Below are 23,783 nucleotides of genomic sequence, written 5' to 3' on the forward strand. Positions count from 1 at the left end.
TCTCTGAATGGTGAAGGGGGAGAGCTTGCCGACAGGTTGCGTTGACAGAGAATGTATAATCAAGAAGGCTGGTAATTCCTGTCTGCCAGTGTCTTTCTTCATTCTCTTTGAGATAGAGGAGTCATGGTCAGTGTCGTGTGTGTCTCATTCAATTGAGAGCTCTTTGGCTCTAAGCGTGGAAATTCACTTGTTTCCATCTCTGCTCCTTTTAGCCCCGGGGGTTGTCTTATCCCCCAGGTTACCGGCCCCGCCACGTGGAGGCAGGAGCGATGCCACCAGTGACCAAGCGGTTGTAGAAGTTAGTTGTTTGTTATTAGTAAAATATATATACTAAATAAAGAAAGGTTGTTTTCCTTTCTGTGTTCTTACTTAATACTTTAAACACAGAACAACTGGAAGTAAATTAAATAGAAAAAGACACTAGAAATCAAATAGAACTTTTTCTTTAATAAGGGCACTCTATAAATCACTGAGAAAATCGCTTGTCATTATCGCTTGGCACTCGGGGCCGCTGAAGAAATTCAAAGTTGCACCATCAGCAGGAAAGGTCATGGCCACTGTGTTTTTAAACTGTGAAGGAGTTGTTTACAAGGAATTTATGGCAAAAGGCACAACAATTAATGCTGCCTCATACTGCCAAACATTACAGTTTTTGTGAACAGCCATGATAAACAAGAGGCCTGGAAAGTTAAGCAAAGGCATTGTTCTCATTCAGGACAAAGCTATGCCACACAATGCACGTACAACACGACACTTGCTCCAAAGTTTTGGATGGGAGGTATGGCATCTGCCATACAGTCTGATCTTTCGCCATATGACTATCATATCTTCAGCAAGCTGAAAGAACACCTGGGGGGAGGGCAAAATTTGCAAACGATGAGCAGGTGTAAACAGCAGTTCAACGGTGGACGAATGACCAGGGAGTAGATTTCTCTCATCAAGGAATCGAACGTTTAGTCACACATTCCGAGAAGTGTTTACACCAACTCGGTGACTATGGAAAAGTAGCGCAAGGTATGTGCTTTCTATTGCATAATGTTACCTACCTCAATAAATGTCTCTTGGGCTACAATAGTCAAGTGTAACTTATTTTTTGAATTACCCTGGTATATATGTGAGAGTGTATGTATGTATATGTCAATATGTGTCTAGTGCTGGGTGGGAAATGAGTCCTCTTAACCTGCAAAAAAAAAAATCTGTGTGCTGTCCTATTCAGGGTATTGTAATGAGTGGGATGTGTGTCTGAAAATGGAGAATAGTAGTAGTAATGGCAAATGATGCAAGAAAGCAAGCTTATATAGCATCAGCCAAAAAAAAAAAAAAAAAAAAACAGTTCACCCATCTGTATCCTCCAAGAATTTGCCTAGTTCTTCCGCCTTGAATTTATTCAACCCATCCACTTCCACAACAACGGATGGAAGCCTGTTCCAACGATCAACCACCCGTTGACTGAAGACAAATTTACACACATCTATCATACAACCATCTTTCTTGAAATTGAATTTATGCCACCTCATCTGTGTAGTCTCAGCATTTGGAAAAATACCATCAACATTCAGCTTACTCAATTCATTGAAAGCTCTAACACCTTGATTAGGTCTCACTGCAGGTGCCTAGTAACGAGAAACTGCAATTTGCAGAACTGAAGTCGTTCTAGGTAACAGCACCCTTTTGTTCCCTTCGCCAATCTGGTTGCCCTTCTCTAGAATTGTTCCAGAAGATATACATACTTCCTAAAGTGAGGCCTCTAGACCCGTATACAATACTCAAGCCTAACCATGCCTTATACAAAGGGATAATCCCTGCTAGCAAAGTTTCTGTATATCATTAATAAAATTGAGGAAAGACAGATGTAGGATAGATGTGTGGAAATTTGCCTTTAGCCAGCAGGTAGTTGGTTGGTGGAACAGACTTCCATCCCTTGGTGTGGAAGTTGATAGCTTAAATAAATTTAAGGCTCAGCTGGACAGGTATTTCGAATGAACGGAGGGGTGAAATGGGAGTGTTTTTTTTTTTTTTTTTTTTGGCTGATGCTACATAAGTTTGCTTTCTTGCATCATATACCTCTACTAATGCTAAATTGCATGAGCTGACCAGGCAGCATGTCTGCAATGCTCAGAGAATTTCATGTCTGACTGCACAATTACCTCAGGTCTTTTTCATTCTTCACTACCCTGTACCACACAGCTAATAAGTTACTCTGGGACTACAGCTACCCACATGCAGTACCTTGCATTTGTTAATGTTAAACTTCAACTGCCATTTCTCAGCCCATCGACTTAGTTTTCCTAGACCTTGTTGCAGTAGCTCACCCTAATGACTGCTATTAACCACCCTGTCAACCTTTGTATCATCTGCAAATTTAGACATGGAGCCCGATATACTTTCATCACTATCACTGATAAATATTGAAAACAACATTGGGCCCAGCACTGAACCCTGGGGAACTCCACTAATAACATTAGTCCACGAAAAGCAGTGTCCACTGATAACCAGTCTTCTTTCACTTGACCATCACTTTATCCATAGCAGTAACTTTCCTTTAATGCCACATTGCTCCAGTTTGTACAGCAGTCTTATGAGCAACAGTATCAAAAGCCTTCATGAAATCCAAGTATATGAAGTCAAAATTATTTTTTGCATCCAGTTGCTTGGTCACTACATCATAGTAACCTATTAGATTGGTTAGTAAAGACCATCCCTTGACAAATCAATGCTGTGATTGCAAGTATAACTACATGCCTGTCCAAATGGTCCTGCATTACTTCAAAACCAGTGATTCCATTATTTTCCCGGCAACAGACGTTAAGCTAACAGGTTTGTAATTACTCATGTCGCCTTTTGATCCCCCCCCTTTATGAATTGGGGATATATTATCACTTCTCCAATCCATATGGACCTCCCCTGAATCCAAGGATGCTTATATAATTATGGCTAAGGATTTGCTTACCTTCATTGCTGCCTCCCATAATATAAGCGGATAACTTCCATCTGCTTTTTTAAAAGTCTATCTTCAACAATTACGCCTCCGCTTTCCTTTTAGTTATCACTAAGTCACTTAGTTCCTTGTAAAATTTTGATAAACTTCTGACATCCCTTTTCCTAAAGAATTCTTAACATGTGAATATAGACAGAAAATACCAATTCAATTTGTCCATAACCTGAGCAGGGTCAACAGTTAACCCATAGACATCAAGTGGCCCAATGTGATTCAAACCCTTCCTTCTACTGTATATATAAGCATAGAAGTCTTTGCTGTTTTCCTTTGCATCCTTTGCCAGAGACTTCTCGTAATCTGCCTTAGCCTGCCTAACCTGCTCTGTGACTTGATTACAGGCTAATTTATATCTACCACAGGCTTCTGTATCACCTGATAATTTAGATACACCCATGAACTTTTCTTCTCTGCCATGTGTCTCAATAGTTCATCTGACTGCACACAATTTAAAAACAGTCTGACATCTCTGTAGTGACCCTAACGAAAGCAAAAGAAAAGTCTTTTGCTTTCGTTGTCTTTAATTAAAGACAGTAGTTATGTCTTTAATTAAATTCCCCATTAGTACACTGTGATTGCTGCCACTTAGTGGGTCTTTTACCTGCAAATTCTTAATGCATGAAAAATCACTGCTGATAACCAGATAATGAGTACTGCTCCTCTTGTTGCCTTTCTAACATGCTGCTGTAGAAAATAGTCATCCACCAAGAAATCCACAAAAGGCTTGCTAATGTGCGAGTGACCAACCTACAATTTCCAGTAAACATCCGGAAAGTTAAAATCACTCATTATGAGACATTCTGATTTGCCGGCCCAATCTATTTCCCTGTATAGCTGTTTGGTATACTCACGCGGTTATTAGGCCCATAACATACTCCTACTCTCAATTTTGTTTTTCCCGGTGTTTATATCACACCAAACTGACTCAACTCAATTGTCATCCAAGTCAACTGGATGCACTGCTTTAGATTTAATATTCTTCTTAACTAAGATCAAACCCCTCCACCTCTCCTGTCTTGTCTTTCCTGTATACATTTTACACCCTGTATTCAAATTCAGTGTCACTTATATGAGTGACACCATATCTCTGCTATTCCTACAATGTCTGCATTGGACAGCTTAATCAGTACTTCACATCAAATTTATTTACAATGCTCCTAGCATTAGTGTACATGCAAGTATACACGCACGTGTTCTTATTCTTAGTTACCCTAACACAGTCCATGTATTCATTTGTTCCATTATGACTCCCAGCAGGTCCTTAAATCCCAGCCTGCTGGGATTTAAGAACCTCCCTTTCCAGCCTGCTGCATGTATCAATAGTAGCAATGCAAGAATCACTTTCACCTGTCTGCAGCTCTCGGTTAAACCATTAGTCTGTATATCTCTCCAAGTTAACAGTTTTCCAACCCACCTATCATTGCCGTGATAGCATCAGCAAATATTCTTGCAATCCTTCTATTCAAGTGTATCCCATCCCTGTAAAAACAGTCTCTCCTGTTAACATGCGCACACTATGCTGAGAAAAATTCTACCCTATGAGCCTTGCACATTTTTCTCCATTGCCAAATTGATTGACGTGGTTCTCAATATATACTCCCTCCTATCATGTCTGGGCAGAATTGCAGACACTTTCAAATTCAATCCTAACTCTCGACTTTTTGCCAACATTGCCCTGTATTAACAATGCTTTTGAGATTCATATCATATAATTCATATTTGTAGTATTCTAACAGAATTTGAACAGAAAAGCATTTGAAATATCAAAATTTGTAAGTCATGTATTCTTACAAATGCATACGTTATCAGCAGCATTCCATTTTGGTTTTGAAAATACTATATAAAATTATTTCTTTATCACTTTTTAAAAAAATTTAATAACATACATTTTAAGTAGCAGAAAAAATCACAACAAAACTCATTACAAATTCATGATACCATTTATCAAATTCACTATACAGCAAAAGAAGAACATCTCTTCAGGTTAGCTATTTCATTTTCATGCTATCATAATGAAAGCAGAATCTCATTGAGTATAGGGCTGTTATTCTTCAACATCAACCAATGTGATTTGTGTCATAGTTAGGCAATTAATTTTCACACATTTTAAGTATCCTGCTCACTGTCACAAATTATAGTTTCTGGGACTATTTTTACTTCTCATCTCCTAATTTAACATTCTCTGATACAACTGATAGACAAGGGTATCATTCAAAACAAATGTTTTCACAAGAAAATTTCCTGAGGAGAGGGATAAATTCACAAGTTACCCTGTGAGAGAGAGAAATCCAAAGTAGAAAGGAATCACCAAGAAAGAGAAGAATGATGATATCCAGCTCAGGACCCTGGGTGTGTGCCAAGCCCATACTCATCAGATGTGAGCCCCTGGGAATGTATGGCATTCAGTTAAAAGTGACACTTTAAGAGAGAGACCTTGAGGATAATGAGGCCACTAATATTCTCTGAAGGATCTTTTAACCTGTGTCCTGATGCCTGTATGATGGTGAAAGTAAGATGATAAATGTGAGTGTGTCATGTTATGTGCTGTTATTCAGTCTGCCCCTAAGTACATATAAAAAAAAAGTGCAATAGTGTAAATGTAAGTATGACAGGTTTGTAATTTGACTGAGAGCATCAAAAATTGTGTTATTCTAACAGGGTATCCCAAATTAGACGGCAGAGGGGGCACTTACCAGGAAACCCCTGCTCTGCTGAACGTCATGTCCCCTCTTCTGAGGCATGACATGGGATTTGCTAACATCAGCTTCAGCTCACCCAGCCAGTGTAGGATTACTAACAGAGAAGCACTGCATGCCCACAGTGTGATCTCCCCCACATAGGGGACTCTGGCCTATGACTTTACTCCTCCAATGATCCCTTTCTTCTTTCCCCACCTCCCACCCCAAAATTTTCTCCTGGTAGACTACCACAAATCTTTTCCTGTTCTAAATAGAACCCCCCCCCCCAATTGAGGATGGCCTCCTTCCATAGGGTGTCCCTTTAACTTCCTATTGTCAGGTGGAAAGTCTTCCTATCATCCACTTTTTTATTTTCATTTGTAAGAAAACCCTGATTTTTAAGAAAACTACCCTTAGGAGTTCATCCCTGAACCAAAGCATTCACACTACTTTGGGCTCTGCTTTGCTTTGTTGCCCTAGTCTGAGGCATGATTTTGGTCTAAATTTATAATGCTACACTAATCCTGCTCATTTGATGGCATTACAAACTATGCTATTTTATATTGTGTTACATAATATGTACTGAAGTTAGGTAAAAAAACATTAGTATTGCTATAAATTCACAAAAAGCCCTTCTGACAGATACACTGCTACAAAACTATGTAAATACTTACAAGTAGTGCCTATATCAATATTTTAACAATGGCAGCAGAATTCAAACATTCTTTTTATCGATACACCAACAACAGCAGAAGTCAACTTTGGTTTTTTAAGCAACCTCAAAGGCAAAGTAATGAAAAAATTCACCAACTTAATCAGAGATACAAATAATAACAATGCTATCAAAAAACTATAATATTTAAGTAATAAAGTTCCACTTAGCAGCTCCCAAAAAAGTGTTGCACTCCAGAGTTACAAGTATATGAACAATGCTGACACAAATAGATATGCATGAGCTATTAATTTTGATTGAACATTTGTCTGCTTAAAGCTCCCTATTGGGTAATGTCCATATAAGCTGAATGATTTTATATTGTATTTTATTATATTATATACATACTTAAGAGATTTTTTATAAATGCTATCTGTTAGCTAATACTTTGGGATTCAGCAATAATTCAAAGATAGGTAAGTTGAAAGATTAAAGTCTCACAGTGGCACAATTGTATGCACTGCCCTGCTCATGGCTTTATCTAATGACATCACAGATATTGCTCTTAGAATATTTACTTTCTTTAGATAAACTGCCGATGCAGCAGTTTATCTAAAGAAAGTTTATCTATTCAATCTTCCTGAAAGTATAATTTATTGTCTAGGAGTATACCAAGAAATTTAATGGTGTGTCTTATGGGAATTTTTTGGGAGTTCAAGGTGATGTCTGGATCAGGCTGCATCTGAAGGTTTCTATAAAAATTAATTGCCATTGACTTTTGCATAGAGATCCAATACCCATTATTTTTTATTGTAATTTTAATGTACTTTGTAACTATCTTTGTACTGTGTACATAATTTGTGAATGGCAAAATAAATCCCACACTAAAGTGGGATTTATATCTAGTTATAGAATTGATTCAGACTGCAAAGAAAGAACTAAAACATATAAAGAAAGATAATTTAATTAAAAACAATTTTTTAATCAGGAGCAATTACTAATTAAAATTCCTTATTCCCTTCATTATAAATTCTTTATACCTTATTACCAAATTATTCTTTAATCAAATTTTACAGGTGATAAGATACCCCCACCCCCTGTGTTAAAAATCATATTTTAGGAAAAACTATTTGATCGTATATATTCAGAACACAAATTCAAGAGTACTTACTAAACAAAATGATAGTACAGAATGATGCTTTCACTCTAGGATACCAAAAGCTCATCATCCCTACTGTCACACTCATTACTGCCGATGTCATAGTCTGAACTTTCATTTTTTTCAATGAATGCATCATCTTTAGTACCATCAGCGGCACTGCTGATTCCATATTTCTGGATGCCTTGACAACTGTTTTGCAATTCACTAACTTTCATGAATGTTTTTCCCATTAGCAAACCTGTAAAATTGTTGGTCACTTCACTTGTCCTGTTGTCAAAACTGTGATTTGGTGCTGCCATCTATCTGGTCTACTTATCACACATAAATGCTTTTAAAGGGTTTGTTAATTGATATGTTCAATGACTGAAGTTTTCTAAGGCCATATGGAACCATAGTCAACTCCATGTTTAATTCAGCAACTGGCCTTTTTTGTTGCCTCTGATATATGTGAGGATTTAAAAAAAATCAAAACCAGGAAAAATATATACAGTAAAACCTCATTCATTTGAAGTTGAAGGGACCAAAATATGCCAGCATTAGCAATATAGTGCAAGGAAGCAACAAGGCTTTTGGTGCACTAACAAAAAAAAAAAAAAAACACCAAGTAGAAAAGAAAATACAAATTATATGCTTCCCTCCTCACATAGGTAACTATCCAGTTTACATTTGAATTTATGCAACTCAGCCTCAACTACCTGCAAAGGCAACTTGTTCCAACAATCAACGACTCACTGGCTAAACGAAAACTTCCTACATCTAAACCTCAACCCCTGTACTTTGAATTTATGACCCCTAGTTCTAGAATTCTTTATAACAGTGAGAATTCCACCTTCATTCATTTTACTAATCCCTCTCAGAGCCTTGTACATCTCAATCATGTGACCTCTGAGCTGCTTGGCTGCCACTCTTTATATCACATAACATAGTCTTTTCTCATATGATCATTCTTCTGCCGATTTCACCATTACAGTTGCCCATCTTTGGACCCTTTCAAGAAGCTCAATGTCTTTTTTCAGACAAGGTCTCCATACTTGAACACAGTATTCCCAAATGTCTTACAACTGCCTTATACAGTGGGATTATGACCTCCCTATCTCCGCAGGATAACGTTTGATAAATCATCGATAAGACAACATTGGGTTTCCTGGCTGCCTTTTTACACTGTTCAGAAAATTTCATATATGCCCATATTGTAACTCCCAGATCCTTTTCCTACTTCACTGTTTTTAATTCAACTCCCAAATGTATAATTTATTTGGGGGTTGCTGTTCCCCAAGTGTAAGACCTTCCATTTAACATCATTAAAACCTAGCTGCCACTTCTTTGACCATCACTGAAATCTGTTCAAGTCACCCTGAAGGAGCACTGCTTGGCACTGATCATTAATGACTCTGCCAATCTTTACTTCATCTGAAAATTTTTACATCACACCTTCTATCCCCTCGTTTATGTCATTTATGAAAATGAGGAACATTGGTCGAAAAACTGATTCTTGAGGGACCCCACTACTGACGTTACACCAATCTTAAGAATATCCATTAATCACAACTCTTTGCCTTCTGCCTTGCAGCCACTAAGTAATCCACCTTAGAATCTTATCAATAATCCCTGCTCAAGCTTATATAGTAACCTCTCATGAGGGACCAAGTCAAGTGCTTTGCTAAAATCCAAATAAACTATGTCAAAACTCTTTAACGAATTCAGCTCATTAGTAACGGCTTCAAAATAGTCTACTAAGTTAGTTAAGCATGATTTACACTTAACAAAGCCATGTTGTGTTTCCTTCAGAATGCCATATCTTTCTAAATGTCACTGGATAGGATTCTTAATGATTGTGTCTAAGACTTTTCCTACCACTGAAGTCTGACTTACTGGTCTGTACTTACCAACTTCACTCTTAGAACCACGGTCCCAGAACCCCCTGTGCATGATCCGTGATGACAGCATCCTCCGGGGAGATTTGATGTTTCTTCTCCCAGAAATGTTCTGCCACGGCAGACTTCCCATAGTTTGCGGACATTTGCCTTTAGTCAGTGGGCGATTGTGATGGGTGGAACAAACTTCAATCTGTTGTTGTGGAAGTTGATAGCTTAAGGACAAACTTTTGGAGCAAATGGATGGGTGAAATGGGAAGGGTTTTTTTTTTTTTTTTTGCTAATGTTGTATAAAGCTTGCTTTCTTGCATCATATGCCTCTACTAATGCTAAGTCAATTGGTGAAACAAAATTTTAAAAGGTCATAAGCTAAATAATATACGTAGTATAATGTAGTAGTAATACAACAAACCTTTCCCAACTTTTCTGATATTATCTGCCGAGTACATTTATAAGTAGAAATTCCCCATTGTCGTATGGTATCTATCTTTGACTGAGATGGTTTTGCTATTCTTGATTTCATGTCTTCTCCATTTTGTGTTGGACTAGGACTAGTTAAAGGAACAGTAACTCCAGCTGCAAAATGAAATTCAATGCCAGGTCAAAATCACAATAAGCATAAAATAAATAAATAAATAAATAAACACTGTTACAAATGCATTTTGATTACCAAAATATAGCTTAAAAGTGTATTTAATAATGAATCCTTTTCTTACTTTCAATTTAAACATCTCTTGTAAGTAGATAATCAACTACCAAAAGTTGATCATTTGAGACCTGGCGAACACCTGCAGAGATTTCTATATCACCAAATTGTCTCTATACTAACCCCTGCTCCTGTAACAATAACCTGTTTGCGTGATAAATTTTAGGAATATGGAACTGTATACAAGCAGTGGGAGGAAATGGACATCAGTAAATATCGAAAACATTGCTGTTGTCATGAATATATTTGAACATTCCTCACAGAAGTCAACAAGGCAGTGTTCATGAGAACAGCAAATTAATCAATTGAGTGTTATAAGAATCTTAAAGGACATAAATTTGAAGCTTTTAGACTTTTATTAACATGCAATAGAGGAAGATGATCCAGATTGATGAACACAATTTTGTGAGAGGTACTATCATAAGTGACAAAACTGGCACTTTTGAGGATGCAACTGTATGGTCAGATGAAGCCATGTTCAAACTAAAGGGGATCTGAATTGTCACAAGTGTGTTTACTGGGCCAGTGGAAGTCCTCACCTCACCTTGCAAAAAGAATTAACTTGCTAGGGATAACTGTGTGGATGGGAATCTCCTTTCATGGAATTATCAGATATTCAAGATTCAATGGCACTGCTACTGAAGAGTTATTTTGAATTGTTAAGGAATTATGTGCAGTACCCAATAACAAAAGCATGTTTACAGATAAGATTGATGTTTTTTCAACAGGACAGAACATCTCCACATTTTCACGCTGCTGTCTGACTACCTGGATGGGAAATTTCATGAACAATGAATAGGTCACAGGGGTAGTAGCGCTTTCGAATACCCTCTATGGCCTCTGGACCTCAGTCCCTTAGATTTTTTTATATGGGGATAACTGAAAGATTGGAGAATCTGCAGTTGATGATACAAGAAACATGCAGAATTGTAATGACTTGTATGGGGATACCTTATACACTTTAACAATCCATAATTTGTGAATCTGATAATAAGTTTATTATCTGATTCACAAATTATGGATTGTTAAAGCGAGTATACATAATTCTGACTCAACCTGTATGTATAGTTCATATTGTAACTAAAAGTAAGTCGACTTTGCATCTGTAAACAATCTGTGTTAACATATTCTGAAAACAATATGTATAACACACACAGATCTGAAAATTCAACAACTATCTACAAAAACAATTTTTGGAGGCTAGCCAATCAAGAAAAAGGCCTAAAGTTAAAATATTTCTATAGATATAATATTACAGATGTAGAAATATCATTCTTCAGAACATCCCATGACAATATATAATGTATGCAAGCTATTATAATCAATGAAAACAATCCTGCAACCAACCCAAAATCTGAAGATCTTTTCTATTTACTACAATTAAACTACATATGCCAGAGGTTCCCAAACTTTTTCACTTTGTACCTCCTTTCAAATATTTCATAACATTTGTGCACCCTCACCATCTTCCAGAAAAAGTGCAAATAAACTGATTTGATAAAATTTAGCTAGGTATACATACATACTTTTATAAAGTAATATATACAGCAGACTCTCGATTAACTGGGACACTTCAAGACTCCAAATTAAAAAAAAAAAAAAAAAAAAAAAAATCAGAAATCAAAAAAATTCAAGTAATAACTAGAATAGGTATAAACAGATATTTTGCAAGTCGTAAATAAGCGACAAGCAGCATTATAAGTCGTCACTGGGAGATTATTAGTGTACATATTATCTTGCAATCCCCACTGTCTTCACACCCGCCACTCAAAAAAAAAAAAAAAAAAAAAAAAGGAAAAAAAAACCAAATGTTTAGTTTGTTTTAGTGCGTCGCGTCGATTGTTGTGTTCCGTTGCAGCGTAAAAGGACAAATTTTGTTTTATTTGTCAGGGATGACGGAATTCCCCCCCCTTTTGTTTAGAAATCGCAAAAATGATGGGTAAACAAAAACTTGAAATTATTCAAAAGTTTGAAAACAGTGCATCTGTTAAATCTCTAAGGAATCGTTATAATAAGGATGTATCAAAATAGCCAAACATTAAGTATCGCGTGGAATTCAGATTTGTCAATAATAATAATATAGTAGCAATATGTTATTAGTCATTCCCGAGTTATGTAAAACTCGACGATGTAAAAAGTCCTGGAACGTATTTCTTACATATGTGGGAACTTTTGTATTTTGGAATTAACTGGGAAATGGATTATCCGGGATTTGTTTTTTACCATCTATCCTGGAAAATCAAGAGTCTACTGTACTTCAATACATTTAATCTCAAAGACTTGTTGAATTTTTCCAGGTATGAAATGTATTTAATCTAAAAAATATACTTTATACCTCGATTAATAGGATGGTTCTTCCATATTTCGTAAAAAAAGTTTCATAAAAACAACACACACCCCTGACAAATCTTGTTTCTGTTCTTTGCATCCTTTCAAACAGATTGTCATTTCTAAAATGAGGTTTTCAAACATTTATGAAAACTGGTTTGAAAACCTCTTATACAATGGGATAATCACTTCCTTGTACTTGCTAGCAAAACTCCTATATATTGACAGCATTGACAGAATCCCCATCAGCTATTCTAAGCAGCCAATTTGCACTGCTCAGAGAATTTCAAGTCACACTATACAATTATTCTTATCTTACCTTATCTTTCTCACACTCCACTACATTTTCCTATATCTGATCTTTCTCACACTCCACTACTTTTTCCTATATCTGATCTTTCTCGCACTCCACTACTTGGTTACTAACCAAATATACCCAAATAGTATGCTATTGTAGTATTATTCCTACTCGAATGTAACACTATGCATTTAATAATGTTAAACCTAAACTGCCATTTTCAGCCCATCTGCTTAGTTTACCTAGATTATGAAATAGCATGCCTTCATTATTTTCATTAACCACAGGATACCTTTCTTTCATCATCCAACTTAGACTACAAAAACTTGGAATACCTACATCACTACTATCATTAATAAATATAAAAAACAGATATGGGCAGAACAGTGATGCCTATAGCACTACACTCGTCACATTAGTCCACGAAAAGCAGTGGCCAGTAATAACCACAGTTTCTCGCCAATCAACTCATTATCAGTAACTTTCCCCTAGTTGTTCCCAGGGGCTCACATCTGGTGAGTATGGGCTTGGCACACCCAGGGTCCTCAACTGGATATCATCATTCTTCTCTTTCTTGGTGATTTCCTTCTACTTCTCTCTCTCTCTCTCTCTCTCTCTCTCTCTCTCTCTCTCTCTCTCTCTCTCTCTCTCTCTCTCTCTCTCTCTCTCTCTCTCTCTCTCTCTCACACACACACACACACACACACACACACACACACACACACACACACAGGGTAACTCAGAAATTTTTTTTGGCTGGTGCAGCAACAGCCTCAGGCTTCCTTGCACCATATGGCTAATAATAAATAATAATAATAATATTGCTACATTCTTCCAATATCTGGAAAAAATATCAAAAGTGTTACTGAATTTAAATATAGGTATTCTCCATTTAGCACTCTTAACTGGGGATTTAAAAACAGAAGGATAAGTGAATCCATGTTAAGCAGGGGAGATTTATCACTGGAAGTAATGTAAATAGTTTTAAATGGTTAGAATGACAAGTGTTTCTGACTGATTTCAAGGCATCATTTCTTTATATTAACAACAATAAATATAGAAAAACATTTAAACCTTTTAATATAAACTTTAAATACATAAATTATGTAAAAAAAGAAATGTAATATATTCTCAAGAAAATGCACAAAAATTTGAAACCTTGTGTATGTACAACAACTTGCAATACTGTTACATTTCAGATATGACTCATAACCACTAAGCGTAGTACAAATCTAGCACTCTCCCAATTCCAGTCTTTACAGAACATGTTTGTTGTTTGTTTGTTATTTGGTTTTTAGGAGCATTAGCAACTAAGGCCATATTGCTCCGGGATATGCAGTGGTCATTCCCTGACCTTTCCGCATCCTCCGTATTTGGTGGTGACGGGCTCGAACCCCGGTCTAATCAAGAAGCGTGTGCTACGCACTGCTGCTCCTTCCCACCTGGCTACGGAGGCGCCTTACAGAACATCAACTGAATTTTCAGTGACTATTTCTTTCAATAACTTTTCAACTTCCTCACGTTATTAGCACTAGTTGATTCACTATCTTCTTGAGGCCATTAAAAAAAAAAAAAAAGTTGAAACTACTTACATGGTAAACTACAATCAATCACATGGACACAAAATACACAAACACTATGTAAACAAACCATAAGTCACTGGAAACCAAAATTAAACTGAAAAGCTTTGCTGGGCAGTACTGCTGCATAGTTTACAGCCAAACCAGCGGGTGGTTGGTTGGTGGAACAGACTTCCATCCCTTGTCGTGGAGGTTGATAGCCTAAATAAGTTTAAGGCTCAGCTGGACAGGTATTTTGAACAGAGGGGTGAAGTGGAAGTGGTTTTTTTTTTTTTTTTTTTTTTTTTTGGCTGATGATGCTGCATAAGCTTGCTTTCTTGCATCAAATGCCTCTACTAATGCTAATGCTAACCCAACTCCCTGTCGGTAAACAACAGTTCCTAAAGAGAAGTTTTAAAAACACGTCAATAAACTTCAATTAATTAGAACCATGGAGTAGGCAGTGTGTTCAGTGTGTTGAGGGTCAAACGGCACCAGGGGTTTCTCCCATCATTACGCAATGGAGTAGGCAGGAGGATGTACAAAGTGTATATTTTTGTAATATGCAAGAAATAGCAAATGACTATTTTACAACCACAAATACAGGAAACATGTGCCAGTACAAACAGCTACAAAAAATTAACACAGAGATATAAATTACTCATGGACATGAAATAACTTTTGGGGTAATAAACAGATACAATCAAAGTTTCTCCTTGTCGTAAACTGGAAATGCTTTGCAGCATTTCCAGTTTGAGAAAAAATAGATACGTACAATGATAACCCAGTTTAATGTAATATAATAAAATATATATTAATAAGTAGCAGGCAGTAGCTTTCAAGACTAACGAGTCTCTTTTTCAACTGAATTTAAATACAACGGATAAGTGCAATGAGCTGAGTGAGGCACGTTATTCATTTGCTATTGTTGTTGCACGGACGTGTGCTGTTTTACTCCCCTGATCATCTAGCATTAAAACGGTTGTCTCTAGGATGGGGTGTAGACGTATGCCTTTGTGGTGGTTTATTGCCTTTGAATTGTTTAATATGTTAAGTGACTCTAGCCAGAGGCGGTGGCGAAAGTGTCGTGAGTGGTCTACTATGTCAAAGTCACGTTTGGGATCAAGATCGTGGTTGGTGGCCCAAAAATGTTCCACACCTGCGGACTGGTCAGTTTCGGCAAGCCGGATTGCTCTGTCATGTTCCGTGAGGCAATCTTGGAGCAGCTGTCACAGTCTCTACAGGTGATACGATATACTACATTGCTGCGTAAAGGAGGTGTGATAGGGTCTTCACACTGGAGACAAGTGAACGTAGGTTCCTGCAGGGTAACTGCACGCATTTGATGTTGTAATTTCTAAGAATTTTTGAGATCCGTCCTGACACGCCTGGATAATAGGGAATGTAGGCGGATGGTATACCATCTTGGTTCGGTGGTCTTGAGTGGGATGTGAGTTCTTGTGCCTGTAATAGGCACCTCCTTAGCACATGGGATGGATAACCACATTTCGTTAGGTCCGCCTTAACACGGGAGATCTCGTTACGTTAATTGCATCAGTGCTAGAATAGCTCCAAGCCCTGGAGAATAGGGTGTGGGCAGTGCTGTTGAGATGACTGGGTGCGTGGCCGGATCTGTAGTTAGTGAATTTTCCGCACCACACAGGTTTGCGGTATACTGAAGTCTCTAGATGTGGGCCTATGCGATGCACTAAGACATCCAGGAACGGGAGCGCGTCATTGACCTCTAATTCTATAGTAAACTGGATGAAATTAGATAGGGAGTTGAGGTATTCCAGTAGTGCTGTTTCAGAGCCACGTGGTATTACAGTAAAAATATCGTCAACATATCTGCACCATGTTGTAATAGGTGCAGGTGGGTTCAGGTGTATCTGCTCCTCCAGATCTTCCATGGCGATGTTGGCTACTACGGAACTAACAGGGGCACCCATACCAGTGCCATGTACCTGCTGGTAGACTGAATCCTCAAAGGTGAAGATGCTGCTTGATAAGCATAGGTTGAGAGCGGTACAGATGTCATCAGTGGCTAGTGATGTTCTGGATTGGAGGCTTAAGTCATTCTCGAGGAGCCTTCTGGCGCAGTGCACGGCCTGTTGGACGGGAATTGAAGTGAATAAAGAAATCACATCAAATGATGCCATGACGGTGTTGTCAGGGATTGAAAGGACCTTAATAAGGTGGACGAATTCACTGCTTTTTTTAACAGTGTGTGAAATATTTCCTACAAGAGGTGAGAGGAGGCGCGCGATATGCTTGGACAGTTCATACGTTGGGGCACTGTAGCACGACACTATTGGTCTGAGGGGGAATACCCGGTTTGTGGATCTTTGGCAATCCATAGAATTGCGGTAGTTGGCAGCCAGTAGCATGTAGAAGACGACGAGTGGTAGTCGAGATCTTCTTATCTTTAAACCAAGTGTGGACGAGTTTATTGACATGTCTCTCGACGTTTCAAGACCTTAATGGGTGGATCAGATAGAGGTTCATATACGTTTGGGTCTAGTAGTAAGGCCAGGGCTTTCTCTCGGTAGGCTGATCGGTCTAATACAACGGTCCGGCGCCCTTTATCAGCAGGAAGTACGACGATGGAGTTGTCTTTTCTTATAGATGATAGGGCGGAATGTTGACAATGGTTAAGGTTTGAGTAAGCTTGCCAAGTGCTGCGGAGGATTGTGGCAGTCCTGAAACGGATCTCATTGGCAGTTTCTTCGGGAAGGTTGGTAATACTGGCTTCTATACCCATAGCGAGCTGTGTGAATGGAGGTTTAGATTGTCATACCATCTAAACCAGCGAATTTCATGCCGTTGGATAAGACATTCAGCTGTTCAATGGACAGTTGTTTGCTGCTTAGGTTCAAGACGAAGGAAGTTATAAGGGGTATTACACAGATATAAGGGATGCAGAACTGCAATTTGGGGAGTACAATGTCTACAGAAAGGATAGACAGGATAGGAAGGGGGGAGGGGTTATGCTATTAGTTAAGAAACACATAAAAACCAAGGAAGTGAAGCCAGTCGACATCGCTGGACAGTGCAGTGTGGAGTCAGTTTGGTGTGACATAAACATTGGGAGATCAAAATTGAGAGTAGGAGTGTGCTATAGGCCTAATGACTCTGATGAGTATAATAAGGAACTGTACAGGGAAATAGAGTGGGCCAGTAAATCAGAGTGTCTTATAATGGGAGATTTTAATTTCCCAGATATTGACTGGAATTTGGGGGCTGGTTACTCACACACTAGCAGGGCTTTTGTGGATTTATTGGATGATTGTTTTCTACATCAGCATGTTCGGGAGGCAACTAGAGGGAGTAATACTCTTGATTTGATTATCAGCAGTGATTCTTCATGCATTAAGAATCTGCAGATAAATGAACCACTAGGTGGCAGTGATCACAGTGTGCTGAAGTGGGATTTACTCAAAGAGGTAACTACCATTAGGGGTAAAGGGAAGGGTTATTGCTTCCGTAAAGGCGACTACGATGGACTGAGACAGTATTTAAATTCTATACAGTGGGACCAACTGATGACGTTACCAACAGCAAATTCAAAATGGGAAGCATTCAAAGAACTTATCTTGGAAGCTACTGGGCTTTACATACCAACTAAGAAATATTGTTCAAGGTTTAGGCCAAAATGGATGTCAGATGAACTAATGAGGCATATGGCAGAGAAGAAAAATGCATGGGATACATACAAATTAACACATGACACAGAAGCCTATGATAGATACAAGTTGATATGCAACCAAGTTACAAAGGAGGTTAGGCAGGCAAAGGCAGATTACGAGAAATCCTTGGCAAGGGATGCAAAGAAAAACAGCAAAGAGTTCTTTACTTATGTAAACTCTAGAAGGAAGGGGATGAATCAGATTGGTCCACTTGATATTGATGGGTCAAGTGTTGATGATCCTGCTCAGGTAGCTAACAAACTAAATGAATATTTTGCATCGACATTCACACATGAGGAGTTATTCAGCGAGGGGAATGCCAGAGGTGTATTCAACTCTAGCAGTAAGCTACAGAATCTTGAAATAACTGGGAGTAAAGTGGAGGAGAAACTGTTGAAGATAAACACAAGAAAGGCACCCGGGGTGGATGGGATCTATCCAGTTATATTAAAGGAGGCAGCAAAGGAAGTAAGCAAACCCTTAGCCATAATTATGAGAGCTTCCTTGGACTCAGGGGAGGTACCCATAGACTGGAAATGTGCAAATGTGACACCAATTCACAAAGGAGGATCAAAGGCTGACACAAGTAATTATAGACCTGTGAGCTTAACTTCTGTTCCAGGAAAATTAATGGAGGCACTGGTTAAAGAAGCACTGAAGGATCATTTAGACAAGACTTCAGTTATAGCTCAGACACAGCATGGTTTTGTTAAGGGGAAGTCTTGCCTGACCAACTTGATTGGATACTATGATGCAGTCACAAAAGAACTGGATGCAGGGAATAACTTTGATATTATATTCTTGGATCTTAGAAAGGCTTTTGATACTGTTGCACATGGAAGAATGCTACACAAATTGGAGCAGTGTGACATTAGAGGCAAATTGCTGCTATGGATAAAGGGGTGGTTGAGGGGGAGAAGACAGAGTGGTAATCAATGGACACTGCTCATCGTGGACTGATGTTATTAGTGGAGTCCCTCAGGGCTCAGTGTTGGGTCCATTATTGTTTTCTGTATTTATAAATGATATTGATGATGGTATATCGGGCTTAATGTCCAAGTTTGCAGACGATACAAAGGTTGGCAGGGTTGTCAAGGACACTACTGACACTATGCTGCTGCAACAGGATCTGGAAAGGTTGAGCAGATGGGCTGAGAGGTGGCAAATGAAGTTTAACATTGACAAATGTAAAGTACTACACATGGGAAACAGCAACCCCAGAGCAACGTATCAACTCTGTGGTACTACACTGACAGTGGTAGAGAATGAAAGGGACCTGGGGGGTGGTTGTGCAGGCAGATATGAAGTTCTCTGAGCAGTGCAGACGGGCTGCAAGAGTAGCTCATGGAGTATTGTCAATGATATACAGGAATTTTTTCCAGCAGGGATAAGGTGGTGATTATTCCATTGTATAAGGCGATGGTCAGGCCACACCTAGAGTACTGTATACAGGTCTGGAGGCCTCATTTCAAGAAGGATGTAGAGCTGCTGGAACGAGTACAGAGAAGGGCAACAAGATTAGTGAATGGAACAAAGGGTTGCTCTTACGAAGAAAGGCTTAAGTTTTGCAAATTACAGTGTCTGGAGACTAGGCACCAGCGAGGTGATCTGATAGAGGTGTATAAAGCCTTGAATGGTTTAAGCATGCTCAATGCTGATGGGATTCTTCCTCTAGCTCAGAAAAATCACCTGAGAGGGCATAAATTCAAATTGAGGAAAGACAGATGTAGGATAGACGTGCGGAAATTTGCCTTTAGCCAGCGGGTGGTTGGTTGGTGGAACAGACTTCCATCCTTTGTGGTGGAGGTTGACAGCCTAAATAAGTTTAAGGCTCAGCTGGACAGGTATTTTGAACGAACAGAGGGGTGAAGTGGAAGTGGTTTTTTTTTTTTTTTTTTTTTTTTGGCTGATGCTGCATAAGCTTGCTTTCTTGCATCAAATGCCTCTACTAATGCTAATGCTAAGTTGCATCACTTGAACATGTGCTCGCCTTTCAGGAGTTAGCTTCTATGCTTAAGTTTATGAATTTGCGCTGTTGACGTAAACGGTAGGTATCAGAGATCTGATTAGCCCGATGACAAATGGTATGTATAAGGTTCGTAAATATGATAGGCGAGACCTTACCTTGCAGATGTTGTAACAGTCTGGACTTGTAGTCAGCGCTCTTGATTTCATGGTGGAGATGGGTTATCCACAATTTTAATGTGCGTAGACTGAAGTTAAAACAGGCATGATCCATGTGAGAGTTGTGGAACGGGGCTTTGTAGCGGAACCCTTTAGGTATGATTCGATTGCTTTTGCATCTATGTGCAAAGCGTAGATGTTGTCTGTTGCGGGCTATTGAAAAGAAGGACTTTTGCCACTGCATACAATCGTTGTAAACATAATGGCCGTAAAGGGAACGAATAGAAACGAATGGGCCTGGTGTACTGGGGTCCGTGGTTGAGAAAAAATAGATATGTACAATGATAACCCAGTTTAATGTAATATAATAAAATATATAATAATAAGTAGCAGTCAGTAGCTTTCAAGATTAACAAGCTAATCATCGGACTAATCAGATCTCTGATACCTACCGTTTATGACAACAGCGCAAATTCATAAACTTAAGCATAGAAGCTAACTCCTTAAAGGCGAGCACACGTTCAAGTGATGCAACTTCCTTCGTCTTGAACCTAAGCAGCAAACAACTATCCATTGAACAGCTGAATGTCTTATCCAACGGCATGAAATTCGCTGTCATGCCATCTAAACCTCCATTCACACAGCTCGCTATGGGTATAGAAGACAGTATTACCAACCTTCCCAAAGAAACTGCCAACGAGATCCATTTCAGGGCTGCCACAATCATCCGCAGAACTCGGCAAACTTACTCAAACCTTAACCATCATCAACATGCTGCCCTATTTTGAGAACGAGGGTAGCCTGTGCGGATGTAGCTTATTGCCGCTCCTGGAACAGAGCAGTTTTTTCTGATTTATTTTCTGTTTTATTAGCTTAAATTGGCATATTAACTTATTTTCTAGAGTAGCTTTATATTCCTAGTTACGATACTTGGTTTAAAGTTTAACTTAGATAGAGATTTTGTAGATATTACTTAGTATCGGTAAGGGTATCAAATCCATGTGTTACAAGTTGCAGCTCCATTGAACGAGAGGTTTTTTTTTTTTTTTTTTTTTAACCATATTTAGCCGATTTATTAACCAACTGTTATATCAAATTATTTTCTGTAAGTAGCTAGTCAGAATTCTGACTAGCTACTTAGTTTATTCTGAATTGAGACAGCGAGATTTGGAAGTTAATCGATACTTAAGTGTCCGTACATTTACCGTTCGTAAATTGCCACCATTGTTACGCGATACAAAATATCTCGAACTAGATAGCATAAGCTTAGTGTAGTATAGTACATAATATAATATTGTCAATTAATCAGTAAATCTATTAATCTTGTTGAACTTCATTGTCAATTAAATTGTACTTTTAACTATATACATATAACGACTTAGATTACGTAACATAAATAATTAGCAAAAATAAATAATTAATACTTAACTTGATACGGAAATTATATAAAGGGATTTCATATATAACACTCGATACTGAACATAAATATAGCGTTATAACTGTGTTGGGATACAAGTTTAGGGTTTTAATTTTGTACTGAAATTGAAATTTTATTTAAATTAAATTGAAATCATGACTCACACCAGAGCAGCAAAGCAAAAGGCTCAAGCTAATGGGAGTGCTGTGGCTCAGGGGAGAACTGATGGGGGCAGTTGCCCTCTGAATCACAGCCTTTTAAAATGCACTATTTGCTTGATGTTTGTGGAGCAGTCAGGTATGGGACATGATCCTGCCATGGGGGATGTCTTTGTATGTGCACGATGCAAGCAGTGTAAGGAAATCAGGCGACAATTCAGTGTTGTTATGGGCCTATATGAGAGCTTGAAGGACAGAGTGGATGCCCTCGAAGGATTAAAAGTGAGGGGCCCATCAAGCTCTCAGCTGCCCACACCAACGCCAGAGCTTGCACTTGGGCATCACGCAACACAGCGGAAACCCCCAGGGCAGAGTGCGCTGGTCCCAAAGGAACTAGTAATTGTTGGTGACTCTATTGTCAGGGAAACATGCTTTGTAAAAAGGATAGGTGGAACAGGACCAGGGTATGTCCTGCCAGGGGCAAAGGTTGATGACGTTGTAGAGCGGATATCATCTTTGAAGGGCACAAAAGGTGATATAGTTGTACACATTGGCACTAATGATATTAAGAGTAAGAGACCGGCGGAATTACTTAACAAGTACACGTCACCGTTGAAAAAAATCCGTGAATTAGGGTTGAATTTGAAAGTGTCTGCAATTCTGCCCATACACGATAGGAGGGAGTATATGATGAGCGCCCTGTCGATCAATTCAGCACTGGAAAGACTGTGCAAGGTTCAAGGGATAGAAGTTTTTTCAGCCTGGTCTGTACTTGTTAACAGGAGAGACTGCTTCTACAGGGATGGGAGACACTTAAATAGGAAGGGTGCAAAAATGTTTGCTGATGTTATCGAGGCAGTGTTAGGTGGGTCGGAAAACTGCTAGATTGGGGGGATACAAGGACTAATAGATTAACAGTAGCCACTGGCAGAGGTGGAAGTGATTCTTGCACTGCTTCTATTGGAATGAGCAGCAGCTTGGAAAATAAGATGCAGGATATTTCAGAGACTTCTGGGAGTCATTGGGTACAAGTAAACACATGGGTTGTGTTAGGGTAGCTAAGAAAAAGAATAGGTGCACGTATACTTGCGTGTACACCAATGCTATGAGTTTGGTAAATAAATTTGATGAATTTGAGGTATTGCTCAAAGCATCAAAGGCGGATATTGTTGGGATATTAGAGACGTGGTGTCACACAGATATAAGTAATGCAGAACTGGAATTTGGGGAGTACAACGTCTACAGAAAGGATAGACAGGATAGGAAGGGAGGAGAGGTTATGCTATTAGTTAAGAAACACATAAAATCCAAGGAAGTGAAGCCAGTCAACATCGCTGGACAGTGCAGTGTCGAGTCAGTTTGGTGTAACATAAGCATTGGGAGATCAAAATTGAGAGTAGGAGTGTGCTATAGGCCTAATGACTCTGATGAGTATAATAAGGAACTGTACAGGGAAATAGTGGGCTAGTAAATCAGAGAGACTTATAATGGGGGATTTTAATTTCCCAGATATTGACTGGAATTTGTGGGTTGGTCACTCACACACTAGCAAGGCTTTTGTGGATTTATTGGATGATTGTTTTCTAAATCAGCATGATCGGGAGGCAACTAGAGGGAGCAATACTCTTGATTTGATTATCTGTAGTGATTCTTCATACATTAAGAATCTGCAGATATAGGAACCACTAGGTGGCAGTGATCACAGTGTGCTGAAGTGGGATTTACTCAAGGAGGTAACTACCATCAGGAGTAAAGGGAAGGGTTATTGCTTTCATAAAGGCGACTATGAAGGTCTGAGACAGTATTTAAATTTTATACAGTGGGACCAACTGATGATGTTACCAACAGCAAACTCAAAATGGGAAGCATTCAAAGAACTTATCTTCAAAGCGACTAGGCTTTACATACCAACTAAGAAATATTGTTCAAGGTTCAGGCCTAAATGGATGTCAGATGAACTAATGAGACACATGGCAGAGAAGAAAAATGCATGGGATACATATAAATTAACATGTGACACAGAAGCCTATGATAGATATAAGTTGATCTGTAACCAAGTTACAAAGGAGGTTAGGCAGGCGAAGGCAGATTACGAGAAATCTTTGGCAAGGGATGCAAAGAAAAACAACGAGGAGGTTTTTACTTA

The 23,783-nt window shown here is 38.7% G+C and overlaps 1 protein-coding gene across 1 annotated transcript in view; it reads right to left on the bottom strand.

Moving 5' to 3' along the window:
- The window catches only part of Arfip (ADP ribosylation factor interacting protein arfaptin), a 153,121-nt gene that overhangs the window by 92,859 nt on the left and 36,479 nt on the right, over nucleotides 1-23,783 (bottom strand). Inside the window, exon 3 of the mRNA XM_090370574.1 lies at nucleotides 9,774-9,937. Within this exon, the coding sequence (XP_090226700.1) occupies nucleotides 9,774-9,937 (164 nt within the window). The remainder of the gene's footprint in view (nucleotides 1-9,773; nucleotides 9,938-23,783) is intronic.

Source organism: Mastigoproctus giganteus, chromosome 3 (genome assembly GCF_048544385.1).
Source record: "Mastigoproctus giganteus isolate SK-2022 chromosome 3, ASM4854438v1, whole genome shotgun sequence".
In the NCBI taxonomy this organism is placed as follows: domain Eukaryota; kingdom Metazoa; phylum Arthropoda; class Arachnida; order Uropygi; family Thelyphonidae; genus Mastigoproctus; species Mastigoproctus giganteus.